The sequence below is a fragment of the Nuphar pumila genome, chromosome 14 (assembly GCF_984573655.1).
Source record: "Nuphar pumila chromosome 14, dmNupPumi1.hap1.1, whole genome shotgun sequence".
In the NCBI taxonomy this organism is placed as follows: Eukaryota; Viridiplantae; Streptophyta; class Magnoliopsida; order Nymphaeales; family Nymphaeaceae; genus Nuphar; species Nuphar pumila.
The window spans coordinates 80026820-80039099 of NC_143262.1; the positions used below are offsets into that span (position 1 = coordinate 80026820).

Sequence of the window (12280 nt, forward strand, 5' to 3'; positions counted from 1 at the left end):
AAACCACATTTCATATCACACCTTCCCGCCTCTAAGTCTTCATTAGCCTTCTTCATTTCTCTACTCATTCACTTTCAGCCTCAACCTTCTTCACTGGTGTTCAGATAGATCTTCATGCAACAAGCCAAACCATCTCTAACCATAGGCCTTTGTGTAAGAAGTCCAAACAAATCTCTTTAATTTTTTTATCCTACTGATATGTTCATTTCTAATTGTACTGTCTTCATGCTTACACTCACGCATCCATCACAGCATATGCATCTTTGTGTTACTCAGACCACATAAGAGTGCCCGTATTATAACTCTTGCAAAAACACCCTTTTAATAATAAAGGCACTCATCTATCACATAACACTTCACAAAATTGTCACCAATTCAACTAGCCAGCATGAATCTCACTATTGATATCTTCCTCAAACCCACCATCTTGTTCCATAGAGCAAGCTAAGCTGTTAGAATCTATGCATAGGTTAAGGGAGGCTACTAAAATCAATGGTGAACATAAACAAAATGACATTATATTGATACCACATAATAGGTAAACATAGGGCTTGCCACCTACAAGAGGCTAGTTTTTTCTTGTAAAATCGATTACATGCCAACTCTAATAAGGCTCAACTATAAATGCATCAAGTTCTTCTCCCTAAACAATGGAGGTGACAGATAAGTTTTCTCTATTGTGTTCTCTTCTTCTCTCCTCCTCTCAAATCTCTGAAATGCTACATTGCAAGGTCTTAGGCTATGTAACAGGGATTCGGCTAGCAGGGTGCCGCACCCGAATCGACGCGGGTGCGGTCAACCCGACCCTGGGTGCGTTGACCGCACCCAGGGTCATTTTGGTCCATTTTTTTAGATGTTTTTTTTTCAAATTGCCCTATGAAATGGGCTGCGGAATTTTAAAAAAAAACTTGGGGGGGGGGGGCTGCCCCCTATAACTCCCCGCCAGGGGCGGCCCCCCAGGACCCCCGCCCGCTGACCGCGCAGCGGGACCCGCACCGGGGGGAGCCCCCAGACCCCCCTTCCTGCAAGGGCAAAAACAATGAATCAAGCTCCACAACTCATCACTTTCATCTTTGGGGACAACCATATAAGATAAAAAAATGGTACAAAGCAAGTTGGGCACACATTCAGATACACATCTAAAAAAAATCAATGCCTCTGCAAACATAAAACAAAAGGCTTCTCATGAAGAGGGATCAGTCTAGGAAGTTAATAAGTGTGTTGACTTCCATAGCCATCTGCAGGTGTTAACACATGACCATAAAATACACCCCTGAAGTTTAAAAATGACTTGGCGGTTCCATGCATTAATGGACACCAGTAGCTATTTTTGCAATTTTGTGTAAAAATAAGTTACACACTTATTAGTTGTGCATTCAAAATGCACAATTATTAATATGTTTTCCTAATAAAAATTACTAAAATGTCCATAATTGTGACAATTAATACACCTAATCACCATATCAATTTTTAAATTTGTTAGGGGCATAAAATTGTGGTGAACGTGCTAACATGCATAAATGTCATGGACCTTAACAGCTACCATACATTCATACATATACACTATGCATGATATATATATATATATATATTTTACATTTTTGCCCCTGCCGCACCCCCGGACCCGGGTTTTTTGGAAGTGCCGAATCCCCGCACCCATGTGACATAGGTCTTAGGTCTTGATTACAACATTTTTCTCACTAGCATTGTTGTTAAATGTGCATTATGCATAACTTTTTTTACCAGTTTTTACATCAATATTCTTTTGTATATTCCTCCAAAGTTCTACTTACTTTCATCCACCTTCTTTATCATACCTAACAAGTAATCTAAAAATATATAGCCAAATGGCTTCCGACCAATGTGAGCTTTGTCCCCAACATGTCCATAGTATCGTGCAGTGTTGTGAAAAGCGTTGAGGCATAGCGAGGTGCTCCACCAAAAACCGAGGCAAGGCGTAAGCCTCAAAAAAAATTTTGAAAACTTTAAAAAAATTATAAAAAAATTATAAAAAAATTATAAAAAAATATCTAAAAATACAAATAAATAAAGAAATGCTTTATTGATGAAATAACGACCAATAAGAAATAGAAAATCTCAAATAAGTACTAAAAAATATGAGATTAACATATAAAAGTAACTAAAAACTGATTATATAACTGGAAAATATATGAGATTAACCAAAAAACATTAAAATTTACTAAGAAACTGATTACATAACTGAAATAACTGGAAAAAATATGAGATTATTCTAAAAAATATGAGATTAACATATAAAAGTAACTAAAAAAATGATTACATAACTGGAAAGTATATGAGATTAACCAAGAAAAGATAAAATATACTAAGAAACCGATTACATAAGAGATTAACCAACAAAAGTTAAAATATATGAGATTATTCTAAAAAATATGACATTAACATATAAAAGTAACTAAAAAACTGATTACATAACTGGAAAATATATGAGATTAACCAAAAAAAAGTTAAAATATACTAAGAAACTGATTACATAACTGAAATAACTGGAAAATATATAAAATTAACCTACAAAAGTTAAAATATATGAGATTATTCTAAAAAATGTGAGATTAACATATAAAAGTAACTAAAAACTGATTACATAACTGGAAAATATATGAGATTAACCAACAAAAGTTAAAATATACTAAGAAATTGATTACATAACTGAAATAACTGAAAAATATATGAGATTAACCTACAAAAGTTAAAATATATGAGAGTATTCTAAACTAAAAAATATGAGATTAACATATAAAATTAACTAAAAAACTGATTACATAACTGAAATATATATGAGATTAACCAACAAAAGTTAAAATATATTAAGAAACTAATTACATGACCGAAATAACTGAAAAATATACGAGATTAACCAACAAAAGTTAAAATATAGTAATATACTAATAAACTTATTATATAACTGAAATAACTGGAAAATATATGAGATTAACCTACAAAAACTTTGTTGATTATGTCTCTAAAATCTTGTTGTAAAAAAAAATGCGCCTCAGGCTTGCGCATTGAGGCACAGAGGGCTGCGCCTCAAGGCGAGGCGCACCTTTTGTGCCTCAAGGCGCGTTTTTTATAACACTGGTATCGTGTTTTATGCACTTGGAGTTTTAATAATGAGATCCTCTATACCACCAGTAAATAACCAAAAAATATTAACATGAACAACTGTAATGTGTAATGGTAATGCACAGCAAATTTATGCCCATGGTAACACAACATGAATCATTAACACTTAAAAAGACAAAAGACCATATATATTACCAAATTATAGTAGCATAAACAATTAGTAATGAACGGGGATACAAAAATATGATGCCGATCACTTGCAGCAAAAGATATCAAAGGATTGAAGCATCTCGAAGCAAATAAAATTAGAAAATAAAAACAAAAAACAAAATAAAAGGAGACAAGTATTGTGCTTGCAAAATAACAAACAACACATTCGGGACAATTTTCTTCTTAGACATCTAAGAAGGAGAACATCCCGCAGTGAAATGCAAAACCAAGATCCCGTATTTAAGAGGGTTTAAGTTCCAATCCAACAATGCAGTTTAGCTTGACATTACAAAATATGAAATACAACTTTTCAAATAGACCCACATGATACGAATCCTCGAGTTAGAGAAGAGAAACTACTAGTCATGTCTGCAAAGTGTCATTCTTGTAATTTATACTTATTTAATGTCTTTGTATTGACCGGAGTTACCAAAAGCTTCATAGGTAGGTGGGAAGAGCGCTTCCCAGAAACTCGCTTCGGAAGAGTGATACACTTTGCTTCTGAAACTTCATGGGAATCTCAATTTCCCCACGCTTCTTCTATGCGTCTCACACGCATGGTCTATGTTTCCTATATGTTTTTCTCATGCTTTTTTTCATGTTTTTCATGTATTTTCTCTCATGATTTCACTCACTTCCCAGGTACTTTCTCTAAATTAGTAATCATCATTGTTAGACTTTAACAAAAATTTAACTCTTTTACTGAAAATTATGAATTATAAGAATAATTAATTTTAATTTAGTTTTTATTTGCTTCTTGTTTGATTCCTATTCAGTTACTATATTGCCTCATTTTTTATTCTTATTTCGCTTTCAAATTGATATTTTGCTTCCGCTGCCTATAAATTTTAAAATGCCTTGCTTCCCGCTTCCGCTTCCTAGTTTGGCAACCTTGGTATCGACAGCACTTTTGTGGCATATTTATAATTCTCAGTGTAACATTGTCATGTTATTAGTTCTAATTAGGGTTATTATATAAAAGAATTTATGTTCTTGTTCTTAACACGAGTTCATTAAGGGTCTAATGGTTTCTATTTCCTGTGTTTCCACACCAAAAACAAAGGAAGCTAATTATCATCTTTTTCTTCACAATCCTAATAAGAACATTTCAATAAAATTCAAAAACAGAGCACAATTAAAACAACACTGAACTCTTACAGTAAACACACTGACATGTAGGTAGGGATGGGCACCAGCTCAGGGACTCAAACTAAAAAAGGAGACCGATGACCCAACCACAACATGACCAACTTAACAAGGCTGAAATATGCAAGTGTGACTTACAGGAAATAAAAATTGAAATTATGTAAACAGAACTTACAGAAATGCCTTTTTCATAAAGAAATGCTTTCACTATAGGTGAAGTGGCTGCCATCTCACGAACAACAAGTTCTGTAGCAGCCTCTGAAGATAGTTTCTGCCTGCTGGGCTTGACACCCAACTTTCCCCTGCAAACTAGAGCACCACAGTAGCACTCTTGATCTTTTCCAAATTGAATAAACCTAAAAACATGATAGTTAAACAGACAAGTCATTTTAAAGTAGATGAATACATTCAATCCTAGAAAATAAAGAGACAAATTAAAGCATGAAAAGAATCATCATTCAAACATGTCAACAAGTCAGACAGAGAATTGTAGATTAACCACAAAGAACGTTCAATAAAACATGCACCATGATAGGAAAAAGGATAAGATTGTCGTACTGATAATCATAGGTCAAAGCCTCGCCCTTTTTAATGTTACGTATAGCAAAAATACCAATTCGTGTTTCACCATCAACTCTCCTGAAATAAGAAGGATCATAATCAATAAGAACATAATTTGAGTTCACAAAAAACACTTCCAATCACAAGGGCAGGTGGAAAACCATTTCTGCATTTCAGTATTTGGCTGACAGCTATGGTTCATAAAACGAGACTTATTTGCTTTGTATGTGGCATCAATAACCATATCCCTGTTAACCTCGCACAGGTAAAAGTTAGTTTCACCACGGCGTTTCATGTCCCAAAGCCTTTCCTCGCATGTTTTATCGTCAATAACTGCATAAACAAGATGAATGTTTCATGACTGATATATCAAGAAGAAAAAAATTATAATAAAGTTCTAGATGATGACCTTCACCCACATATTCTATCACAAACTCCCCTTGACGTATATCCTCTTCTGCTATCAATCCTAGTCCACATTTCTGAGTCTGCAAAAAAAACAGTCATACCAAATGAATTCAAAGACATGCCAGTCATAATATACAACAAAGACTTCAGTACATGTACCAAGAGAAAAAATATAAGATGTGGTAATAAAAAATTCAAATCTCACAATAACCAAGCATTCATGGAGAAAGCAGCAAGTTTAAAGCTTGCCGGTGCTCAAAGATAAGTGAATATGGTCAAGGTCATCCAGTAGTTAAACGAGAACATAATGAATATTTCAAAGAAACAAATTCAACACTAAGAGTTGTAATAAAACCATAAGGACTTGGAACGACTCGCTTTTAGCTTGAGTTAGAAGTAAACACTCAGACAACTGTTCTAAAGAAAAGACTGCAATTTTCATAGACTACGTTGAATATTATTTATCTTCAAATTACAAACAGCACTACGAATAAACAGTAATAACCATATGGCAGAAGAACAACTAAACCACCATGCTATGTTATATTGGCACAATGACCGTCAAGAAACCCCAGCAGACAGACAATAGAAATAATAAGATTTACAATGTCAATTTTGAAAAGATTTGGTCATTTATATAGTTATAGATAAGTTTGCAAACGAAGGGGCATAGTTAATTCTATGTATGATTTGTTCAGTGTGTTAAGTAGTACATGTATATATATATATATGCATGTATTGTTATACATATATATGTTTCATATTGTACATATATACATATATATGTATATGTATATTATTTATAATGATGTAATAGGTAAATACCCTCTATGGGTATTTACATCTTTTCCTCTTGTAATAGGTTCTGTCCTCTAGGGACAGATTTTCCTTTTATCTTTATTTTTATTTTTAATGTTGTCTTTATCCCAAAGAACAAGGGTATTTAGGTCTTAACCCTTAGAGTCATTAGAGGCATCCAAACAACTATATTTATAGCCGTTGGGAGCTCCCAACGACTTTATGTGAGCCCCCTTTTGGCTCTTCCTTTTATATATAAGGGACCTCTTGTCTCCATTTGATGCAATGCTTCTATTAAGCATTTGTGCTCAATAAAGATGAATATTTTTCATGTTTTGCTCTTCTATTCAGCCCTTTGATGTCCTGTATGCACTTAGTGCTTGTATTGTGCCTTTGTGATCTTGTATTGTCCCTTAGTTGGACTTATGTATGTATATGCACTTTGTGTTTATGATCTTGTAAGCCCTTAGAGGCCCGCATTTTGTGTTTCCGCATATTTCCTTACATGGTATCAAAGTCAAGAAAACTTTCTTGGCATTTTGCCACTTCTAGGTCTTGGAATTCTTCGGTTCGAGTTCATGCTTCATGAAGGATTCATGATCGTTGTTGGCTTCGATTCAAGGAAAATCTTGACTCGGTATGTATCTTATATATTTAAGTGTTTCTTGTGTTATCTATCTCATGCATTATGCATGAAGAAGCACACATTTTCCTTATCTTTAAAAAACTATTTGTTGTTTTTATTAAAAACTAAAATCTTTAAATGTTTTAAATTATCGTTGGACTAGTTTTTATTAAATGTTTTATAAGGTTTATTTGTTTGATCTTATGAAATTATATATAAGTATGTTTTTATGAATCATGTTTGAATCTTAGTTTTTCAAAAACTTGCTTTATTTGATATATGTGTATATAATCTTGTATTCTTGAGCATGTATTGTTGGCATTTAGATGCTTTATTTGAACAAGTCATGATTATAAATGTTAAATGATGTTCGTATTTATTATTAAACTTTATTTTTTTAATTATCATATATTTTAAAAATAATTTAATATACTTTTAAAATAATGGTGTTGTGTGTCTTTCACAAGTATGATCTTACGAAATTTTGCGTAAACTTGTGTTTAATATTTCTCTCTTTACTCTTGGTGTATTCCTATGTAAAACATAAAGTAGCTTATGAAGTATTAAAAATTATGATCTAACTTATGAATAAATAATTTTTATTTGATCCTTGTGTACTTGTGATTGCCTTACATGATGAATAAGATTGTCTATTCGTGCATAAGGTATTGAGCATAATTTCTTATGGGAGTCATTCATTTTAATAAATGTCTTTTATGGTCCTTTTTGTGGGACAATATTTATGATATTGAGTATTTCTCTTGTTAATATTTTTTTGTGGTACTTATGATTATTTTCTTAGTCTTATGGCTCTTTAATGAACATTATCTTACATGTTTTGTATAAGATTTAAATATTGTGCCGCATACTTAGTTTTTAATAAAATATTAAGTTGAGAATCCTAAAAAATTTCTGTGTTTGTTCTTTGTGGGTGTTATAAGTGTTTCCCTCATGGTTCACTTTAGTACTTGTCCATTATTGATGGACGTGCTTGTTCACTTAGATCTTGGGTGGACATGTGTATTCTTAATTAAAGACTCTTTATTCATTACATACTTATTATTTATAAAATATAAATTTTTACATTGTGCCCTTAGTGCCTTAATCTACCACTTGTATATATGCTTAAATATGTTCCTATGCATATCTTTTGTATAAGATATGTAGCTTTAAGTTATTTAGATTATTGCATATACATGAGTTTTTGATCTCTTTGAGTATCTACTTATGCACTTAGTTTTCTATATGGTTCTTTGAGAATCTTTATATACGTTTGGCCCTCTTTAATGTTATATGGCATTGATTGTCTCGTAATAGAGTCGTAATCTATATTGAGTTATCTCTCTATATAGCTTGCTTATATTGGCATTCATCAATTGACATCTTGTTGTGCATATGATTGCACTATATTGAGTCTAAGTTTTTCAAGATCTGATTTGAAGCTTTGTTTTTTAAATCGGTTCTTATATTTGAAGTTTTGAACGCACTTATTTGGAAAATGATTTCTGTGAGTATTTATTGCCTTCTTATGGCATTTATTATGTCCATCACAAAACTTTATATAATGCATCATTTCTCTTAGCCTTGTTATTGTTGAACCAGAGTTTGTTTGTGGGGGTGAGTTATGTGCACCTCAGTTATGTCAGTTTAGATTGTCAACTTATAGTTTGGCTTTAACTGATGGTTGTTTGATCTCTGGTTTTATAAGTGTGTTGTATCACTCATTTGTTTATTTGGTCATTATTATATTAAATGCTCATAATTATATTTATCTATGATGGTTATCTATTTTTGAAACTATGGTGTTTCAAAAGATTGTTCGAATTGATATCTTTATTGGTGGCATTAGTTTGTTTTCATTATAAGCTATCTTATCTTTCGTGTTTCCTTCTATTATGCATCTTATTTAAGTGTCATTTTATATAGACAGTAGATGTTTATTCAAATTTTTGTATGTTTTTATCTCATTAGTGACATGATTATCCTCTTGTTCAAGTCGTTGATACACTTATTTTGAGTGTCATTATATGTAGACAAAAGATGTTTATTCACACTTTTGTGTGTTTGTTTAAACTATCAGTGGCATTGTGATTATGCTCTTATTTTAATCGCTAATACACTTGCTTTGAGTGTCATTATATGTAGACAAGCAATGTTTTCAATGTTGTGACTTATGTGCACCCATTGGTTATGTTCTTGTTCTAGTCGCTGATACAGTTGAATTTTGAGGTTTGGAGGTCTTGTAAGGTGATTGCTTGTAGTGGTCAAACTATTGTTGAGGTTTGCAAAATATCAGTTAATATTTGTGGGTTTTTAAATATCTTCATATTTTTCGCAAATTAGTGTTAATTTGTAAATATCATTCTCTTTGTTACGTGAGATTTTTTAAAATCTCTCCATGAAATTACTAAACTTTTACTACTTGTTTTTTCCTAATATGAAAAATGTTTATCGATAAAATTTCATGCATTTCATTGATAACATATATACATATATATGTTTTAAAATTGTTATTTGGTTCTTTATAGTTAAACTCATTCTAAGTTGTGTGAATGAATTCTAATAGATTGTGATTTATGAGATTGCTCTCATTCATTATTATGTGCATTATATATATATATATATATATGTGTGTGTGTGTGTGTTTCAAATTAATTATCTTGTTCACATTGTTTCATGCATAAACTTAATTAATTCATCTTTTCTTGAGGGTTCTTTTTTAGTGTTATACTTTATATGCATGTTGTTTTAGCATAAATTGATGATTTGTTTGAAGAATTTTTTCTAAAAAATTGGGATATTATTAACACATGATTGTTTATCTCTTCTTGATAATTGATATGTTCTTTAATGATTAAATTCTCTTATGATCAATATTTATGTTTTCTTGAAAAAAATGTTGATTTTGAGTTTATTGTTTGATTTTAAATATATTGATTTTAAAACTTTATAAATATTGGGTTAGTTTATTTTCTTGTATAGTTGGAACCTTTTGGTTCGTTCTCTGCACAAGTTCTTAAAGATGTGATGGATGGAGAAAAGAATACCTTCGATGCATTAGATAATGAAGATGGAGATAGCCGATGAAGGCGGACAAATACTTGTATTTGCAAAATTCTTTGATGTGTCATAAAGATGGAGATTTCTCTTAAAGACACTTGAAGACTTGGATCCCTCCCATTGAGTTTATTGTTTGATTTCAAAAAAAAAAATAGCCTTGAAGAATACTCTGCTTATCTTTCTTAATGATTATCTAATGTTTCTAAAAATTATTACTACTTTGTTTGAAAATTCTACTTAAGTGTTATTCTTGTTTTAAAAATATATTGATTTTAAAACTTTATAAATATTGGGTTACTTTATTTTCTTGTATAGTTGGAACCTTTTGGTTTGTTCTCTGCACTGGAGAAAAGAATATCTTCGATGCATTAGATAATGAAGATGGAGATAGCCGATGAAGGCGGACAAATACTTGTATTTGCAAAATTCTTTGATGTGTCATAAAGATGGAGATTTCTCTTAAAGACACTTGAAGACTTGGATCCTTCCCATTGAATTTTTGTTGTATTTCCAAACTTTTGGTATATCACACCATAACTTTGAGGGGGAGTGTTAAGTTGTGTGTGTGTGTGTGTGTGTGTATATATATATATATATATATATATATATTATTTATAATGATATAATAGGTAAATACCCTCTAGGGGAATTTACATATTTTTCTCTTGTAATAGGTTATGTCCTCTAGGGATAGATTTGTCTTTTATCTTTTTTTTAATGTTGTATTTAGATCTTAACCTTTAGAGTCGTTGGAGGCATCCCAGCGGCTATATTTATAGCCGTTAGGAGCTCCAAACAACTCTATGTGAGCCCCCTTTGGCTCTTCCTTTTTGTATAAGGGACCTCTTGTGCCCGTTTGCTGCAATGCTTCTCTTAAGTATTTATGCTCAATAAAGATGAATATTTTTTATGTTTTGTTCTTCTATTTAACTCTTTGATGTCTTGTATGCACTTAGTGCTTGTGTTGTGCCTATGTGCTCTTGTACTGCCCCTTACTTGGACTTATGTATGTGCATGTGCACTTTGTGTTTATGATCATGTAAGCCCGTGTAGAATGCATCATGGTCATTCATGTCCTCTTTCCATTGTCCATCATGTATTATGGCCATAGTTGCTAGAACGGGAATCAAAAGTGGAAAGCAGTACAGGAATCAAAATCAGGAAGTAGTCAATCCAAATTTTTTGAGGATTCGTGAAGGGGGAAGTGAATAGGAAGTGATAGGGGGAATCGTTCAGGAAGCGATATAAGAAATTATGAGAAATAATGATAAAATGATGGATGTAATAAAAGAACTTTTAAATAATGTTCTTTGAAGAAAAAAGATGTCAAAATGATTAATTAAAAAATGATGCCTCCAATCAGCATTTATATCATCTTATTAGAAAAGCTACCAACAACAACAACAACAACAACTACAACTACGCCTTCATCCCAAAACAATTGGGGTCGGCGATATGAACCAACAAAGAAAATCATTCTGGGTCTTCCACATGAATCCTTCTCCTCCATTCATTTCTATCCAATGCCATGTCATCAGTGAGGTTCAAAGCATTCATATCCTTTCCTATCACCTCCATCCATGTCTTCCTAGGCCTACCCTGACCTCTTTTAACTAATATATTTTCCCATTTCTCCATCCTTCTAACCGGAGCATCATTAGGCCTTCGTCGAATATGTCCAAACCACCGTAAACGATTCTCTCTCATCTTATTTTCAATGGGTGCAATGCCTACCTTCTTACGTATCTCCTCGTTCCGAATCTTATCTTTTATTGTATATCCACACATCCATCTCAGCATACGCATCTCAGCTACACACATTTTTTGAATATGATGTCTCTTGGCAGCCCAACATTCCGTACCATATAGTAAAGTGGGCCTAATAGTCGTCCTATAAAACTTTCCCTTCAACTTCAATGGCATTCTACGATCGCACAATACTCCAGTTGCACTCTTCCATTTCATCCACCCAACCTTTATCCTATGATTTACATCTCCATCAATTTCTCCATACTTTTGAATGATAGATCCCAAATATTTGAAAGAATCATCCACCGGTATTTCTTGCTCACCAAGCTTCACTACACTCCCATCTCTATTTTGTTGCTTACTAAATCGACATTCCATGTATTTTGTCTTACTCTTACTCAACTTAAAACCTCTTGCTTCCAATGTTTGTCTCCATAATTCTAACTTAGCATTAACCCCAGCTCTAGACTCATCAATCAAAACAATATCATCAGCAAACAACATACACCACGGCACATTTTCTTGAATTGATCTCGTAAGCTCATCCATCACTATAGCAAATAGGAAAGGGCTTAAAGCAGATCCTTGATGTAACCCAACCGTTATAGGAAAATTGGTTGT

The 12280-nt window shown here is 32.5% G+C and overlaps 1 protein-coding gene across 7 annotated transcripts in view; it reads right to left on the reverse strand.

Annotated features, from left to right (window-relative positions):
- Positions 1-12280, reverse strand: part of LOC149817075 (histone-lysine N-methyltransferase ASHH3-like) — a 73913-nt gene that overhangs the window by 35716 nt on the left and 25917 nt on the right. For all 7 annotated transcript variants that reach the window (XM_089987301.1, XM_089987299.1, XM_089987298.1 and 4 more), the window contains 4 exons: positions 5429-5507; positions 5181-5352; positions 5017-5097; positions 4634-4814 (listed from right to left, as the gene is read on the reverse strand). In XM_089987301.1, coding sequence (XP_089843427.1) covers positions 4634-4814; positions 5017-5097; positions 5181-5352; positions 5429-5507 — 513 coding nt within the window. The remainder of the gene's footprint in view (positions 1-4633; positions 4815-5016; positions 5098-5180; positions 5353-5428; positions 5508-12280) is intronic.